Raw genomic sequence first — 19,798 nt, 5'->3', positions numbered from 1 at the left:
ACAAACTTTTGAAAAACGTGTTTCAAAGTGCAAGTTTTTGAAAGCGATCTCTGTGTAAACAACAAAAACGCAAAACTTTCGTCATTTTCGCAGATTCGTGTGAATGGGGATCGTTTTGACAATGGTTGTGTTTGTATGCAGAAAACTCCCAGGAAAAACTTCTCTGTTTTAAGTGTACTGTTGTCGTGTAAACGTACCCTTAGTTTCCATGGTTTTCATAGATACATTTGATCCACCTGGTTCTCGTTTCCTCCATTTGTTAATATAAAGCTTGTTTTCAGTTATTCCTTTGATCCAATCTCATCAGTTAAATGGTTGTTCTGTTTCTTATATCCTCTGAGTGTTGGATATTTTAATTTAGTGTTTAATAAAGAAAACTGCTGCGATTAGATACTGCCTTTTTCATCCCTGCTGCAACCACGACGTGACATATTCTGACCCTCTGTCTGAAATTATACATTTTTAATTGATGACCTCTTATATGTGAAAAGCTCAAGGCAAATTTGATTTCTCAATTCATGACCTCGTTAAGGCTTGTCAGTAAATGGCCAATGTTATAATTGGCTAACGTCCTTGCATAGGAAACAGTATTCTGTGTCAGTGTAGACAGCGTCAGTCATTATAATGACTTCTATTTACTTTTTACGCTACGCTCACATCCAGTGTAGGCAAATGTCAGCCGTTACGCTAATGAACATCAGTGGGCGGGGCCTATAGTGCGATGATGTATAACTATTTGTCATTATCTTCCTCTGGAGGCAGGCATATGCAAATGTCCTCTCCTTATACATTCACAGGGTTACTCACAGGTTTATTGTTAAAGAACTTGGCTGGCATTAACATATGCAAACTGCAATAAATAATGTCCTGTTAATGGTGAGAGAAAGATGGTTGAAGAACGAATTTATGCTCTATTTGTTGTCTAGCCAAGAAAAACTCACACAGAGAAATCAGCATATGAATTATATAACTTGACACGCACCCTCCGGCTATCCCAAGTTATATCAGCGCCTATAGCATCTGAATGTGATGTTTTTATTTGTTTTATTGAACATGATTTTGCACACCTGCATTAATATCGCTGGTGAATTTCACCCAATTGCATTGATTTCAAGGGGTGTATAATGCATTTTTTAAATGTGTAATACAAACTGTAAAAGTATTTAAAAAATGTGAGACTGGGAAAATGGGATTGGTGTGAATACTGAGATGATGCTCTGCTGTGTCTAATGTAGCATGTGATATCTGAATGGTGTGTTTCAGTGAGTCTGTAACTGATTTAACCCTAATTTTCTCATGTGTCTCTTATATATTTAGGGTCCTAAACAATTACTACAATGCTATGTGTAAAAATAATAATAGCAAAAATAATAATACATTTTCTCTATTCTAAATGTTCCACCGACTTAATCAATGCCAAGTATGCAAACGTATACATTTTATAAAGGGTCTCTTAAATCCCACACAGAACAGAAGTTTGATGAAATCAGGAATCAATGCAGGACCTAAGGCTGTTTCACAATGTTTTATATTCAAAAAGTAACATCGATCATGTAACCTTTATGTCTATAGTTTACATATCCACACTTTCAAAATGTTAAGGCATTTGGTAAAAAAAAAAATAATTACAAACAAAAACAAACAAAAAATATGCAAGGTAACATGGCAGAAAATGTATCACACAAACAAACAGAAAACCTGGTAATAAAACATTCTGAAACACAAAAAGCAAACTGAACATTAAATATTCTTGTCTTTGGCAAATATACAATATCAGTTTTGAGGAGAAATGTTAGCCCTCTATTATCTACATAATTCACATAATTCTTCTGCCCAATTAGTTTTTACTTCTTTTTATTCAAAGGTATCAAAATCATGTATCAATGTACACTCTTGATAATTATTTGGAAATACACTATCTCTATTAATATTTATAACCTTAATTACACTAAGTTGTTTCAAACAGAGAAATACTTTTAAAACAACTTTCAATACTTTCAATTCAAAATACATACTTTCTTTCCTCGTATAAATTCTATTTACAAGTTTGGAGGACACACACACACACACACACACACACACACACACATACACACACACAGACTGCCTTTCGATTCTTTCACATTTTTAAAAGTAATACATTCAAGTACATCTTGCAACTTGACAAATATGTTTTCAATAACAGATCTGGGTACATAAAGATGATCTAAGTATTTCGGTAATTACAGGTTTCTTTGCAAACAGCTATAATGAATTTCTAAATACTACGAGTCAGTGTATTGAACAATTTACACAGATTTGAATCTTTGAGCCCTGAATGGATTTCTTCCATCCTTCTTCCATCGATAGACACTGCATGGACTAGAGCTGATGTGTGCAAAGTTTTGTGAAGATCTTCCTAGGAGGAGTTCTAAGTTTTTTGTTAGATTTTTAAAGGAGTTAGAATGGTGGATAAACTTTATAGAAAAATACATAAAACTACATTTCAAGGGCCTGACACACAAATATTCAGATGAAACAGATACGTTGATGCTAGCATGCATGGATAGAGTTATGAGAATTATTATAGTGCCACCTTTCAGGGTACACAGCTTCGTTTCGGCACTATGTACGAATATATCAATATTCATAATGGTCAACCATTCTGAAATTTGATTGGCTGCTGGTGGCCATGTTTGTTAAATCATGTGTATCAAGTTTAGTTATTGTGTTCTGCAAATAGATGACCATTTAACTTATATCTTTGTAATGCTTTGATGTATCCAAATTCCTTGTATAACTGTGGACCACATGGGGATTGGAGGAGTCTTTGGGAAACCTGTTTAGAACATTTGTTACTGTTATTATTATTAGTGGAGATGCGTGGGTTTTATTAAATGTGAGAGTTTATCACATTGTATGAGTAATCAATGGAAAAATTCAGATACTTTCAAAAGGTTCACAAATATATTCTTGTCACTGTATCGGAAACTGGGCAGTGTCTCGAAGTCAACAGTCCTGATATTTATGGATGTGAGAACCTCAGGCTGATCATGGGTCCCGATGGCATCTTTGAGGTGAAGCTGTCGGCCTCGAGGAACACACAGCTATATGTGAGACGCATCAGCCAAACACCAGATCTGACCGTATACATCAGCTCTGAGATCTTGATGCAGTTTTAAAGGGATCGTCTGCTGAGAATGAGGACGATGTTGGTTGTACTGGGATCCATACTGAAGATTCAGTTCAGGGTCACCCTGATTACAGTCTAAGAGGTGAGGGCCTTTTTGGTCCTTGCAGGCTATTATAGGTGTTTTACTTCCACTTTGACAAAATATCCCACCCATTAAATGCTCTTTTGGTAGGAAATTAAGTTTGGTGGACATTGAATCAAATGAACTTTTGCATTAAAATCCGAAATCTTGCTCAAGCCGATTTTTCCTTGCTTGTTGAATTGCAGACAGATATCAGTCATCGGGGATTGTGTGTCCTTTTCCTAGTTCAGGAAGGATGAGAGCATGCGATTGCTTTATGCTTAGGTCTTCACCCTGTAGAGTGAAACCATGCCAATTACAGTTCCTTTGTATTAGAGTTGATGGCCATAACAAAAAAAGAGAGATAAATAAAGATTACCTGTCTGGATCAAGGTTTACTGTGGTTACGGAGAGCAATCTTGTGGCTCACTTGCAGACAGCCAACCTTGGGGTCACAGAACAATGGCTTGCCAATTTAATTTTTGTAGTGAAGTAGAATTATTTTTTTTTTCTAGAAAAATATAAAATGTCCTGCTTGCACTCGACAATGAAGAGTGACCACCTTCAAGCTCTAGGAAAAAAGTGCAAAAGTATCATAGAATCTTCCCATATGTTCAAAGTTTTCTAAATGCACATGATTATAGTTTGGTGAAAAACACATAGATATGTAATTTATATAACTGAGTATTGGCCTGTGAGTACTAGCAGTTGCTTTCCGTTGTTGCAGAACAACCATATCTGCTGTTTATGTGGAGATCTGGAGACTCTGGTCCCGAGTGTGATTCAGATTCACAAGTGTGGGCTGGAATTGGACTAAGATTGTTTTATTTTAAAACATTGAGACTTTTTTTGTTGTTGTTGTAATAAATAGACCACCGTCCCCTCCCTAAAAAAACCATGAAATTATTATTGAGTTCATTACTAACTCACTGTCAGCTACCAAATATTAGACAGACAGACAGACAGACAGACAGACAGACAGACAGATAGATAGATAGATAGATAGATAGATAGATAGATAGATAGATAGATAATTAGATAGACAGATAGATAGACAGATAGATGAAACAGATGCTACAGTGTTCTGGATGTTTGCAAACTACTATAAGTGAAAAGAAACAGTTCATCAATACTGTTTAAAAAACTGTTAATTCAGAGCAGATTGTCAAAATTACAGACATATAAATTAAATTCACTGGTTATTGGATGATACACCCATGACCATCGGAAAGGCAAACAATCATTTGGTCTCTCGTGCCACTTGCAGTCCCTCTGTGTGGCTGAATTACTAAGGAGGAGAAGCGGTTGTGTAAAGGTCAGACGGCCGTGGTCTGCTTGATGCTGTGAAAGCTGATGCGGGTGGGGGAGGTGGGGATGGACATGGCCCTCGCCACTCTGACTCGCAGTGCGTGATGGTCCTGCCATCGATGCCAACGCTTTCTGGCTGCAGAACGCACCTATGAAGAGAAACATGCATTAGTTCATGGTATTTTAAATTCAGCATTTGAATTTTCTGCACTGATTGTGGAGGAGAATCTTCAGTATCACTTGTCCACTATCAAAAAAACACTGAACAAGAATGGTGTTCATGATCGGACAACACATACTGGAGAAAACCACTCTTGTCTAAAACAAAACTGAGGCATGTCTCTGGATGTTCCACAATGCTTCTGGTCAAATTGAGATAAAAGTTGAACTTTTTGGCAAAAATGGGCATTGCACACTTAAAAATATCTTCCCATCATTGAAGCATGCTGGAAGGAGCGTCATGGTTTACTGCTTCTTCACTGCCTGAGGGCCTGAACACTGTACAAGCATTGAAAAAACGGAAAAAATCAAGAGATTTTACAGGAGAACCTCAGGAAAACAGTTCATGACTTCAACCTGATGCAACTGACAATGATCCAAAGGACACAAATAAATCCACTAAATGTTAAAAAAAGGAAAAAAGAACAAGGTACGTGTTTTCCTGAGTCCTGACCTTAAGCGAATTCAGATGCTGTGTGGACCTTAAGTGGGCTGAGCTATCAAGACAACCAAGAAATATCAATAGACTGAAAAAGATTTGTGGGTGAGAGGTTTAAAAAAAGCATTTTTTGGAGGTTTGCTGCTAAAAGAATATCAGTTACTAAATGCAAAGGTTCAATCACGTTGAATTTATTCAATAAAACATGTTAACGGTAGAACCGTTCGTGTCTTATTAGTTTTGACAGATTGTGTTTGTCTATTATTGTGGGTTTAACTTTTCAAAGGGTTCACAAATGTATTCTTGCCACTATTTTTGCCACTTTATATAAACATGACTGTATAAATGTGAGTGCATAAGATTCTATTCAGGACTAGCCATAACTCAAGATTGATCTAATTTAGCACCAGAACTAATCTTAGACGTAATCTCAGTCTCATTCTGGTTTGGTGTCGTTTTCATTCTGTACCCTGTTACGGTTTTCCTAAGTTCTGTTTGTTTATTTTACTCATTAGTTCCACACCTGTTTCTAGTTCTGTTGATTACCATTCCCTGTGCATTTAAGCCCTGAGTTCTGTCAGTTACTTGTTTGGTGTAATATATGTCTTTGTGTTGCGTGGTTGTGTTGTATATAATAATAATAATAATAATTCATTACATTTATATAGCGCTTTTCTCAGCACTCAAAGCGCTTTACATAGAAGGGGGAATCTCCTCAACCACCACCAATGTGCAGCATCCACTTGGATGATGCGACGGCAGCCATATTGCGCCAGAACGCCCACCACACACCAGCTTACTGGTGGAGAGGAGACAGTGATGAAGCCAATCAGTATGGGGATGATTAGGAGGCCATGATGGACAGAGGCCACTGGGCAAATTTGGCCAGGATGCCGGGGTTACACCCCTACTCTTTCGAAAGACATCCTGGGATTTTTAATGACCACAGAGAGTCAGGGCCTCGGTTTAACGTCTCATCCGAAGGACGGTGCTCTTTAACAGTATAGTGTCCCCGTCACTATACTGGGGCATTAGGACCCACACAGACCACAGGGTGAGCACCCCCTGCTGGCCTCACTAACACCTCTTCCAGCAGCAACCTGGTTTTCTCAGGAGGTCTTACATCCAGGTACTAACCAGGCCCAGCCCTGCTTAGCTTCAGTGGGCAACCAGTCTTGGGCTACAGGGTGACATGGCTGCTGGATATTACACACTGTGTGATCTCCTCTTGTGTTCTCTTTTGGATTTATTAAAGACTTGTTTTTGTTATATTCTCCTGTGTCGTGCGATTATTGCTGTTGCTACCCGTGACAGATCATTGAACCACAAATACGGATTTAAAAGAAAAGATGGAAATTCCTGCAGTCTGCCTTCTCCTCATGGAACAGGAAGAGTGTTCCCTCGAGGACCACACGAGGGATTTGGCGTGTCTCACTCACTACCCTCACTGCTCCCTCTACGTCTTTTACTACACCACCCTCAACGAGCGGTCCGAGGGATGCATGCCCATGGCAGGTCCTCGAGGGAGCTTTGCAGAATACTTTGAGTGGGTGTTGGTGAAATGTGAATCCCCCCCAAACTCACCGCCAGCCCCACATTGGACCCAGAGCCCAGCCTATCATCAGCCATGCCCATCACTGACGAAGAGCCTGAGCCCACCAAGCCCGCCTCGAAACCAGTGGCAGAGTCGACGCGCAAGCCCAACTGAGAGTCTGACCAGGTGCGAGAGCTGGCAACAACATCCGTCACGGAGGGCATCCTTGTGGAGTATGACGCCGTGGAATGAGCCCTGCCCATTCTCCTGCTGCTGAGGGTAAGCTGTGCCAGGTCCCAATGCAATGGTTTGAGGAAGACGTTATTCCCCTAAGTCTCCTGTCGCTGCTGGTCCCAGCCAGCTCCAAGTCTCCTGTGTCTCTGCGAGCTCCATCCAGTTCCTGGGCTCCTCCTCTGTTTACTCCACTCTGCTGTGCGGATCTTATGGTTTCCAGCTCCGCCTTTGAAAATGGAGTCGCCGAGCCCGTCACTCCACCTCGGCCCATCGACTAGTCGACTCCACCCGGGATCGTCGTCCTTGCTGACCGCAGGAGCCAGTGGCATCATTTATTCAGTTGTTTTCTTGCTTTGATGGCCACAATTAGGGTGTTGCTGCTAGGGCTGGGCGATAAATCCATTTTATCGATTAATTCGAATGTGCAGTTTACGTCGATTTTTTTGAATGAAAATCGTTTTTCTCTTTAAAGGTGATCTGATCTGACGTGTGCGCAGACTGGTGCATAGATATATACACACTAGATGTCGCCTTGTCTACGGCAGTTCATTGGAACGAATGTCTTTAAGGCGACATCTAGTGTATATATCTATGCACCAGTCTGCGCACACGTCAGATCAGATCACTTGGACATGGCTGTGTATAAGTGGTAAAAACAATATAAATACTGTTCGTTTTCTCACACAAACCGCTCGTTTCGTGTCTTAGGCCATCAATGTGTACTTACGATGGGGAATTGTTTAATTTGGACGACGGGGAATTGTTTTAATTTGGACTCTGTGCATGCTCTTTGAGACAGTGACCATAGACCTGCATTATATGACTGACAGACAAGAACGGTTTGACCTAAAAATATCAAAATTGAAACTACTGCGGAAAAAAAGACACCTACATATTGGATGCCCTTGAGGTAAGCTAAAACATACCAAAAATTAATTTCAAAGTGAACTATCCCTTTAACATTCGCCGACGCTCCCCTCTGGGCTCCCGTAGCTCCGAACGGGCTCAGCTCTTCCCCCGCGCGTTTGGCATAGAGATACACAAACAACACGGCAAGACCGCGGCAGCACAAACACACCCGCCAAAAAACAACCTACAGTCTTACAAACTGAATCCGCAGAGCTGCCAACTCTCACAAATTCACCGTGAGACTCACGCAATCGTCACTTTTTAAACGCTCTCACGCCACACATCCATTTTCTCACGCAGAGAAAAGTCGCGAAGCAAAGAGGACACTGACACAGACAGAGAAGGTTACTATTGCTATGAAACAAATTCTCAGCTCTCAGATTCTGTCGATTTAATTACGAAATTCAAACAATAAACTCAGTTTTGGCGCTTGACAGATCGCTGACAGAGTTCAAGCGGCACGTGAACCGATCATCTGTTACTCTTTACTACTAGTTAATTGTAGGCTAAATAAACACGAATGATCAATAGGTCATTTGAAAGATACAGTTCAACTTACCGAAATGAAATAAAATCGATCAATCTGTGTTTTTCAACTGCGGAAAGAGGTCTATAATAACAGCTGGAGGACAATACGTCACGTAAAGTTACTTTTACCTCTGGAAAGCCATTTAATGACCATAGCACGTTAGTTGGACTTTAAAATAATTGCTGTAGAGAGTAGTATTTTGCTAAATATGATAACTATATTACATATTTATTATATTTTTACCTATATCATTAAAATATTATAATGTTGAACTTGTTATTATAAAAAAACGCATAATATTTCATTTGAGATGTTATTTTTAACCTTTAATAATAATACCAGCTGACAGGGCTTTAAATTAACATGTATCTACTGTACCTAGTATTTATCCAAAGGAATCGATATTGAATCAAGATCAGAATCAAATCACAAGAATTGAATTGAAATTGTGAAAGCAATAATAAAAACAGTAGCATACCAGTCATTGTACCATGTAAACATTGTGTTGTCACTAAACTTAATAAAATTCTGTTTAGTTACCAAATGTTTTGACAATCACAATACACTTTATTGTGATGAAACATTTTTTTTTCACGTTCCCCACCAATCCCAGTCCACCCATTTCATGTTATGTTACGTTATGTTATGTTACATTTTCACTGTTTACAAAGGCAGGGCCTGCCATCTTGTCTTTTTGGCTTGTTGTTTCTGATTGCACTTTAACCCCAAGGGGAAAATCCAAATCAAATCCCAGAAGGGAAAATCAAAACAAAATAAAAGTTTTAAAAAAAATTGAACAATTTCTTTGTCATCTGCAGATTGATTTTAAGTAGGGGAAGAACAAAAATCGATTTAAATCGTAAATTGGATTTTTTGTGAAAAAACGGGGATTTTTGTTGTAGGCCATATCGCCCAGCCCTAGTTGCAGCTACAAAAAAGGATGTCACAATAGGTTAAGGATGCGATTTACCTTGTTTATGAGGCTCCTTGGCTAACTTAGCTTCTTGGCTTTCAAGCTCACTCTACTCAGAGTGTTACTTCTCACGCATTATCTAATATTAGCAATTTTTGGAGTATGTCTGACGATGACAACGATGACTATTTTTTTATTTCTACAATAATTCAAGAATTCAGAATACAAGAATTTAAATGCAGATGCATGACCATGAATTTTTTTAACCCTCAACAACTATTTGTAAAACTCTTTTGCCCTAAAATAGTGCCAGTCTTCATTCAAGTGCAAGATTTGAAACTGAAATGGATAGAGCCAAATGGACTTGATTTTTTAGCCATCAAAAAGACATGCATGTAATGGTTATAAAAAGAAAAAGAGCTTAGAAAAAGAACAATAAAAAGAGCTGGATGATTGCTAGGGGCTTTTCATTATCAAATTGATTCATTTAGTCGGTCAGTCATGAGAGCGAACGCTGTTGCCTTCATCTAAACACATTATAATGTGTATGGGCAAACAGAGAATGACATAGCTGAGTCACAGATGGCACTGATATGATTTGGTTTGATGTTGACGGTCTAGATGACAGATCATCTTGAGTGTAAGCATGTTCTACATCTTGCCTGGGGTCATAACAGAAATCCAAATAATTAACCCACATAACAAATCAGATATAAAGAAAGACCATTAGACTGTAAAATAATAAATGTTTAGTTAATTAGTTTTGAAGATTTTTATTTAAACATGTCAATAAGTTATATCAATAACAATGATGATGATAATAATAAACACTAAGAATATTCTGAAATCGTGCTGAATAATGTGGTTTTTCACAGACTTGTTCAGATCTGCAGTCATCAGAGCAGAAAGGGACTGTAGAAAAGACGGCATAACTAGAAACTAGTCGTATAGAAACTGGCCATTATTTTTTTGTGATTTTTTATAATTATTTTCTGTTAAGAGACATGAAACTGGCACAGTTATGTAGGAACAAACAGGGACGTTTCTAGGCATAGCTGGGGGGAATGTCATGACACAGTTTAAGAAAGAATTGACATGAGGTCGACAGCTAAGACTTCTCAACCTCAGTCTTCCGAGGGTCATTTCTGATTTTATGGTCCTGAAAGGGAGGTCAGGCTCCACAAGTTTTGTCTAAAAGGTGCCTTTATGCCTTAAATTGGGGCTACTTTTTGCATTGTGGTACAGAGTTTGAGGGTTGGAAACCAGTTCACCTCTCTGGTGGATCAGTGCTGGATTTCTTCAAGAGCGTTTCTCTTTGGGTGCAGCTCCAGCGACATTTAAGATATATGTGACTACAGTTGCTGCTGAGAATGTGCTTTCGATGGTGTTTCTTTCTCTCTGTTTTTGGAATGTTTAACAGATTCTCAGCTTTACAGGCTGATAAACCAGCAGTAACCTTATAGTATGCCGCTTTAGTATACTGTTTGCAGGACCGGGTATTAGGGTGTGAGAGTAAGACAGACGAGGTAAGAGAAAGGAGATGTAAGGATGAGGAGGGACAGAGGCAAGAGAGAGGAAAAAGGGGGAAAAAAATTATTGGTCCGGTTCCACGAACACACTGCCGCTCGGTCTTCAACCAACTGTGAAGCCCTCACTTGCAGTGCCATGTGATGGCTTCGGGCCTGATTCCTCTGGCTTCGGGCGCCCGGCAGCGAGTCCTCCATTCCCTCACTCAGCCTGCTCATCCCCATTATAGCGGACAGGAGCAGGCCCTGCCCTCCATCTGACCCTGGCAACTCCTCTGTCAGCCGCCCCTACAGGAGCCAGGCAAACCAGGCGCACCTTCATCCGCACTGCACGACCTCCTCAGCACCACGATCCTCCTCGGCAGCGAGTCCTCCATTCCCTCACTCAGCCTGCTCATCCCCATTATAGCAGACAGGAGCAGGCCCTGCCCTCCATCTGACCCTGGCAACTCCTCTGTCAGCCGCCCCTACAGGAGTCAGGCAAACCAGGCGCACCTTCATCCGCACTGCACGACCTCCTCAGCACCACGATCCCCCTCGGCAGCGAGTCCTCCATTCCCTCACTCAGCCTGCTCATCCCCATTATAGCGGACAGGAGCAGGCCCTGCCCTCCATCTGACCCTGGCAACTCCTCTGTCAGCCGCCCCTACAGGAGTCAGGCAAACCAGGCGCACCTTCATCCGCACTGCACGACCTCCTCAGCACCACCACGACCCCCCTCGGCAGCGAGGGCTCTCCAACAGTGTGCCCCTCTTTCCTCCCAGGTTTCGGCAACAATAGCCATGTTTCCACTGTCAGGCCAAAAGCAAGTGTGCTAGTATGTGGCAGGACGAGTCGCGTTTCCACTGTAACTTCCCAGGCTTGATCGGGCCTCGTCGGGGCTTCATCGGGGCTAACGGCCAGGGTTTTTTTGGTCCATTGAATACCTTGGTCCAGAGCGGGCCAACAGGGGCTTGAGGAGTGGTTACGAACAGAGGCGGAGTTCGAAAGTGAACACCGCTTCTCATTTGCCATGTTTTCATATCAGGCTAAAAGCTAACCTCAACATTAAAGACAATTCTCAGCTCGAAACTCACTTTCAGACACCAGCGAGTGTCTGAAGTAACTTCTGATTGCGATCCAATTGGTTTCCTGATCGCAGTATGAAGCAAAAATATATTTATATGCAATGCTAAATGCTAACCATTGTCATTATATTTAAATACACATATGATTATCGGAAAGAACTATTACAGTTGTGTATTTATTTGGTTACATGTTCCATCTGCCTCTTCCCTGTGTCTTTGTTGCTTCTGGATCAGCGTGTGTCATAAATGACATATTCTCCAGTTAACTCATAAACCCCCCCCTGTGGCTCTGGCTGAGAGGATAACAGTATTGTGAGTTCATATCTTCCACAATGCAGAAAAAAGTGCACACATTCTATGTGGGCCAACTTTTATCTACACGCACACAAATAATATTAGTTATTCTGTTTGGACATACAGTAGAAGAGGGAAATAACTAGAGAAAAATGACAGATGTGTCAAGTGATACTGAAGAGGAATCCTGTAGGCAATAAACATGGCCCCATTAAATGAGAGCAGTTTGCAGGGTGCTGATATATTGCTCTGTTTGTCTTGGTGTTTGTGTGTAAGCGAGTCAGGTTAAATAGCCTCCCACATAATAATAGACTTGGTGTCAGAGAACAGATAGGGTGACGGGGTGATATGGCTGTGGAAAGGGCCTATATATTTATAGTCATCTTTCATTTCTGTCCATCCATGAAATTACACTCATCATTGACTCACCTCCCCATTTAGAAAGCAGTAAAATACCGACACAAAGAATCCCTGTGAGAGAAAAACAAAACATAAACAACATCAGTTAAACTGTCACTTCAATTAACTTTGTTAAATGGAAACGATAAAATTAAAAATGTTGCTCATCAAAATGTAATATTTTTGGCCTTGTTCAGTATGTGAAGTGCCAGATTATGGTGGTTTGACAGTGGGTCTTGTACCACAGGTTGTTCTCGCAGTAAAAAAACAAAAAACAACAACAAAATTCTCAGGAACAAAGCTCCATCCAAAAATAATTGGCACATGTAGTTGCTCAGGTGTCAGCTCCACTTCTGAGGACTGACTGCATCAAAGGTTGCTGAGAAATAATGTTCTCAGGGGAAACAAAACTATTTTTCACACTGAAGCACTTACAAGTTTCATGAGAGCAGAAGACGCAATAGACTCCAGACCACTTCAAACAGAAAGAGATCAGGAGATCCCACTTTAAAAGGTGACATTAGACCAATAATGGTCCCCAACTCTCTTACACAAAATATTTTCGCAATATTGGCATTTATACAGTTCTTTCAGGTGTACCTGACAGACACGAGAATAAATAGAACTGAAATTACTGTACCAAGCACCCTAGGGATTTTATATTCAATGCACAAAAGCAATGGCTCATGAATCATCCCATGCAAGACTCAAACCAGACCTCCCACAAGCTTTGACCAATATGAGAAAGAATACATAAAACGTTTTAGAGATAGTGAGCACTGTACTTCAAATGTCTCTAGAAATCTACACTAAGAAACAGGAATTAAGGCTATATCAAAAGATATTAAAGGGATAGTTCACTTTGAAATAAATTTTTGGTATGTTTTAGCTTACCTCAAGGGCATCCAAGATGTAGGTGTCTTTTTTTCCGCAGTAGTTTCAATTTTGATATTTTTAGGTCAAACCGTTCTTGTCTGTCAGTCATATAATGCAGGTCTATGGTCATTATCTCAAAACACAAGCACAGAGTCCAAATTAAAACAATTCCCCGTCGTCCAAATTAAACAATTCCCCATCGTAAGTACACATTGATGGCCTAAGACACGAAACGAGCGGTTTGTGTGAGAAAACGAACAGTATTTATATTGTTTTTACCTCTTATACACAGCCATGTCCGAGTGATCTGATCTGACGTGTACGCAGACTGGTACATAGATATATACACACTAGATGTCGCCTTGTCTACGGCAGTTCCCTTTCGAGGGAACTCGCACTGCGTCGTTGAAAACGACTCTTTGGGGACGCTCCCTTAGCGTGCGCCTCTGAAGTATGAATGAAACTAATCCAATCCTGATTGGTGTTGCGTCATGACGTAACATGTGACGGCATAACCGGATGCATAAAAGTGACGCTGGCACACACACACATTAGCTTTCGCTCTTCAGCAAGCGCTCTCTGTGAAACTGTCTGTCTTATTTGATGTTGTTTGTCAGTGAAATCCTCTATATTATGGCGAGTGAAAGATACACTAAGTGTGTGCACCCCTGCCCTATATTTCTCACGGGTGGAGACACGCATCAGTTGTGTGTACACTGTTAGGAGGGCAGCACGCACAGGCAGTTCTCGAGGGGGCTGCCTGTGAACACTGTGAAAGTACTATAGAGTGCTGCGCTCCCACTTGGCTCGCGATCCCCGCGGTTCGGGTCCCGCGTCCGTTGAGGCGGCGCGGTGGCTTGGATCGTGGGGATCGCAGAAGGATCTCGCGGATGAGAACGAGACTGCCGAGGCACTTTCATGTTCATCATCCGCAGATTCTATAACGCTCGCTCACGACGCAGAAGCCCGCGATGTGGCTTCTTCTGCCCGTGACGAGTGCCCGATGCTCGAGCTATCTGCTTCTGAGGAAGTGGATGTGGATGTGCTCAGCATCGGGGACGAGGAACATGAGTCACACTCGCCGGTGTTGTTGTAACCCAAAATAAAAATAAAAAGTTGTCCCACTACATTGCAATACAGAATCTATAGCTCGGATCTCGCGTTTGTCGAGGCAGCGCGTAGATGACGGCTACTCTGCAATAAAGATTCTGTGTGGGTGCGAGGCATGCACTGTCAGCTCCTGAGGGTGCTGGCTGTGGTTTTTAAGAAATATCTCGACGCACACAGCCGTGCGTTTCGGGTGTTTCAGCCTCGAGCCCGTTGACTTTCTTTTCGAAGAGATGAAAGCCAAATATATTGTGAACGACTCGAATCTCGCGTTTGTTGAGGCAGCGCTTAGATTACGAGTCTGCAATAAAAGGGACACACGCGATCTGTGAAATAATACTGTTGGGTGCGAGGCATTCACAATCAGCTCCTGAGGGTGCTGGCAGTGTTCACTTCATTGAGAAATATATCGGCGCGAGTGCAATCCGTGCGCTGTCGGATGTTTCAACCTCGCACCTGATGACTTTCTTCTCGAGGGATGAAAGCCAAATATATTGTAACGGCTCGAATCTCGCGTTTGCCGAGGCAGCGTGTAGATTACGAGACCGTATAAATAAATATTAAAACAGTATTGTCTGGTGATTATGGCTGCATTCAATTCTATGAATTAATATGATGGAATTGAAATGATGGAATATATTATCTGACTTTAGGAAGTTCGATATTTTAATTCAACCTACCATCCAGACCGTGTTTCACTTATCGAGTGTTTTTGGCTGCATTTAATTCTGAAGAATTAAAATGATGAGCAGCGAACATCAAAAATCGTTTAAGATTTTTCCCTGCCGGTCCTCCGCTTCAGGGTATCGAAAACGAGACGAAGATGGCTGTCCCCCCCCGTGGAGGTATGAGCGAGAATCGCTCCTCCGCGGAGCCCTCAGGAAATCGATGTTTGTATCCAGCTTCAAGTGCGCTTTGGGACACATCGGTTTTCAGCGAATGCACGCTGTAAAAGGCGCCCAAAAGGCTTGCGGCCAGTGTTCGCGTTCGCCAATCGGAACTGTTTTCGATTTATTCCCTGCCGGTCCTCCGCTTCAGGGTGTCGAGAACGAAACCCAAAGAGTCTCCCCTCTGGGGGAGCCCTCAGGAAATCGATATCTGTATCCCGCCGTAAAGTGCGCTTCGGGCCACAATGATTTCCAGCGAACGCACACCGTGGCGTTCACCCCAAAAGCTTGCAATAGGGCACCGTCTATGGTCACAAAATCTTTCTCGACTTTTTCCTGCCGGTCCTCCGCTTCAGGAGGTCGAGAATAGTGCTCGAAAAACACCCGAGGTCAGTCTCGAGGGGCTGGTTCCCTTAGTAGATTTTGTAGAAGAATGGCAACGCCTTCCGAATATATCTATATGGGTCCTGAATATTATAAAATATGGGTAAAGACTGCAGTTCGGTCACCGACCTCCCAAGTTTGCTGGGGTGGTACTGACTGCAGTGGTTCCAGAACAGGCTCGGGTTATGGAACAAGAGGTACAGAACTCTACTGGTCAAAGGGGCCATATAAATTGTTCCCCTACCAGAGAAAGAGTCCGGGTTTTACAGCCGGTACTTTATAGTTCCAAAGGAGGATGGCGGGCTGAAGCCGATTTTAGATTTGAGGCAGTTGAATAGTTTTCTCTGAGGAGATTCAGGTTCAAGATGCTCACTGTTCCCATCATCGTGAATCAAATCAGATCCGAGGATTGGTTTGTCACGATAGATCTAAAAGACGCCTATTTTTATGTCTCCATCCTTCCATGTCACAGGAGGTTCCTGAGGTTTGCTTTCGGGGGCAAAGCGTACCAATATCGGGTTCTTCCGTGCGGCCTAGCACTCTCTCCCCGCACGTTCACTAAGTGTATGGATGCAGCTCTGGCTCCACTGAGGCTTCAGGGCATCCGTATTCTGAATTATATCGATGACTGGCTCATATTGGCCCAGTCTCGAGAAATGGCAATTCGGCATCGAGATGTCGTTCTTGGCCACATTCAGAAATTGGGGTTGAGACTCAACACTAGGAAAAGTGTGTTAGAACCAGCTCAGAAAACTACTTTTCTGGGCATAGTATGGAATTCGGTTACGATGCAGGCACGTATGTCTCCCGCACGTATCGAAATCCATCCTGACCATGGTGTCAGGGATAAAGCTAGGCCAGGCCATCACTGTAAAGCAATTTCAAAGACTGCTGGGCCTCATGGCAGCGGCATCCAACATAATTCCTTTGGGCCTTCTTCACATGAGGCCCCTTCAGTGGTGGCTCAAAACCAAGGGGTTTTTCCCCCAAGGGGAATCCGTTCCGTATAATAAAGGTTACGCGCAGATGCCTTCGGAACGAAAGATGATGATTATATTCCGTATATTCCATCCTCGCCCAGAGCTGTGGAAATTGTGGGTCTGGCCTCTGAGGGGGCTCAGTACCTAAATGCTGTTCTATCATTTGGGGTGCACGGAACCATACTTATCTCTGGGGTTCCGTCTACTAGGAGATTATATGGCCTTAAGTGGAATGTTCTTCCACTTGGTATAGAGAACATGAGTTAGGCCCAGTTAACTGCCCAGTGGCTTCAGTTCTGGATTTTCTTCAAGATCGTTCTCTGCGAATCTCTCCCCGTCCACATGGATGGTGCACATGGATGCCATTGCGGCGTTCCATGCACCACTGAATATTGGGCCTTTGGGGAGGCACCATCTGGTCATACTATTTCTCCTTGGTACATAGAGGATGAGACTGACAGTCAGGTCCAGGGTTCCTTCCTGGTACCTGGCGGTGGTTCTCGAAGGGCTATCCCTGGCTCCCTTCGAATCCCTTCAGTCGGCTTTGCCTAGGACCTCACGTTCTAGATAGCCTTTCTCTTAGCTACTTCTTATAAAGAGACTGGGGGACCTCCAAGCCCTGGCATTAACGCCAGCTTGCTTGGGGTTTGCCCCGGCGGAGTTAAGGCCATCCTGCATCCGAGACCCAGCTATGTGCCTTAAGTGCAATTTAACATGGCTAGGTCCATGGTCCTGCAAGCATTTCATCCTCCACCACATGTGTCGGCAGAAGAGAAGAGGTTCCTTGCTCTGCCAGTCAGAGTTCCGAGTATTACCTTGAGAGGTCCTCTTCTTGGAGGAGGTCGGACTTACTGTAGTGTGTTTCGGTTCACCTAATGAGGGGCTCCCGGCTAAACAAACCATAAGTAGGCCTACAAGGTGCGCAATTTGCCTTCACCTTTGGCTGTAAGGGCTCATTCTACTAGAGGCATGGTGTCCTCTAGAGCCCTCCTCTTGGGAGTGCCCCTCCAGAAGATCTGTGAGGCAAGCCGGTTGGGCTACCCCACACAGTTTTATCAGGTTTTATAGTCTGCACCTCCCTAGTACGCCTGGCGCACATGTGCTCTCGTCCTAGATGGGTGCCTGAGTTCAGTTTCACTCTAGGGCAGGCCTTTTCTCGGTGCGTGGCCTAGTGGGCATTCGTTCCCCAAAGAGTCGTTTTCAACGACGCAGTGCGAGTTCCCTCGAAAGGGAACGTCTCGGGTTATGACTATAACCCTTGTTCCCTGAGAAGGGAACGAGACACTGCGTCGTCCTGCCACGCCCCTCAATGCTGGAGAGCGGCTTGCTTCATCGCGAGGCTAATGTGTGTGTGTGCCAGCGTCACTTTTATGCATCCGGTTATGCCGTCACATGTTACGTCATGACGCAACACCAATCAGGATTGGATTAGTTTCATTCATACTTCAGAGGCGCACGCTAAGGGAGCGTCCCCAAAGAGTCGTTTTCAACGACGCAGTGTCTCGTTCCCTTCTCAGGGAACAAGGGTTATAGTCATAACCCGAGACGTTCATTGGAACGAATGTCTTTAAGGCGACATCTAGTGTATATATCTATGCACCAGTCTGCGTACACGTCAGATCAGATCACTCGGACATGTCTGCGTATAAGTGGTAAAAACAATATAAATACTGTTCGTTTTCTCACACAAACCGCTCGTTTCGTGTCTTGACCTAAAAATATCAAAATTGAAACTACTGCGGAAAAAAAGACACCTACATCTTGGATGCCCTTGAGGTAAGCTAAAACATACCAAAAAATTATTTCAAAGTGAACTATCCCTTTAATATCTTTTGATATAGCCTTAATTCCTGTTTTTTTTTTTATAAATAAGAGAAACAACCTCAAATTTTCTATTATTTTATTTAGTTTCTTCACCTCAGGATATGTTGCTAATGATGTTTGATGTTAAAAAGTTGGTATGTGTGCCATTGTCATTGTTGATTACATTGAAGTTTTGTTGTTGTTTTTATGAACTAACTTATGATCTAACTATGAACTAACTATCCTTCGCTCATCTTGACTATCTCTTCAAGATTCAGGCCTGCCATTAAATTCCTAAGGAAAAACTGTAAAACTGTTGTATTACACTTTACCGCTATTGGTAATACAACAGTTTACACAAAATGTAGCTGTATGAATTCATAATCATTCATGATAGTTCAGTATTCTTCCATCATGTATTCAGAACATCGCCAGAGGTGTTTTGAGAAGCGAGTAATGCACAGTTAAAACTTCAAAGTCACGGTTCTAACAGTGTGCTTTAGATTATGCAAAATGATTTCCACAGGGGAAAGAAGGGTGGCCCACGCTGTGTGTGCCATGGCTGATGCCAGCAGCCAATCACAGCACTGGAATGGAGAACCTACAAATTGCAATCTCCTCCTCATCGGAAAGGGATAAAAGTACCCTTTTAACAGCCTTCCTGTGTCACGGGTTGTCCTTGACAACAAGTGAGTGACTTAGGCAGGTGATGACAAAACATAACAAGTCCAAACTAACGTGAATGTGACATCCTGAGTCTCTGTCCAATGAGACTAACACTCTTATTGATCAACACTTGAATATGGGTAAGTTTCATTAAAAAAGCAACATTTTAAACAAAAAGCAGAGAACATCTTTTTTGTCAAAAGCCGTATTCGGACGGTAATTGTTTGTCTCGGGGTCGTGAGGTATTTTCACTATTTACATGAGTTAGTCAGTGATTTAATTGCCGTCTGAATTCACATCTCTGAGTTTACAAGAAGAGATTCAAAATTAACTGTTTAATCCTTTTTGATCACTGCCGAGCACCGTACGTACGATAACTGTTGCGCTTCACTGTAATTTGCATGCATTTTAAAGATGCTGGAAAGTATTTACAAGAACAATATCACCGCTCCACCTCAGCGAACAAAAAGGAGAAAGAGAAAAAAACACTT

At 42.3% G+C, this 19,798-nt stretch overlaps 1 protein-coding gene and 1 long non-coding RNA gene across 2 annotated transcripts in view; one reads left to right on the top strand and one right to left on the bottom strand.

Moving 5' to 3' along the window:
* Nucleotides 1–1,506: 1,506 nt before the first annotated feature.
* LOC309501975 (corticotropin-releasing factor receptor 2) overlaps nt 1,507–19,798 on the bottom strand; it is a 108,987-nt gene continuing 90,695 nt past the window's right edge. Inside the window, exons 11-13 of the mRNA XM_082174275.1 lie at nt 12,635–12,676; nt 3,613–4,690; nt 1,507–3,527 (exon numbers count right to left, since the gene is read on the bottom strand). Coding sequence (XP_082030401.1) covers nt 4,550–4,690; nt 12,635–12,676 — 183 coding nt within the window. The 3' untranslated portion in view covers nt 1,507–3,527; nt 3,613–4,549. The remainder of the gene's footprint in view (nt 3,528–3,612; nt 4,691–12,634; nt 12,677–19,798) is intronic.
* LOC309500980 lies at nt 14,208–16,449 on the top strand. Its single transcript, XR_014206752.1, has 2 exons — nt 14,208–14,257; nt 14,797–16,449. It is a non-coding gene; the product is annotated as an uncharacterized lncRNA (long non-coding RNA).

The sequence above is a fragment of the Leuciscus leuciscus genome, assembly GCF_965113295.1.
Source record: "Leuciscus leuciscus genome assembly, chromosome: 6".
Lineage (NCBI taxonomy): Eukaryota > Metazoa > Chordata > Actinopteri > Cypriniformes > Leuciscidae > Leuciscus > Leuciscus leuciscus.
Note: the sequence above shows the minus strand (reverse complement) of the source record. Positions and strands in the feature narration are given on the sequence as shown.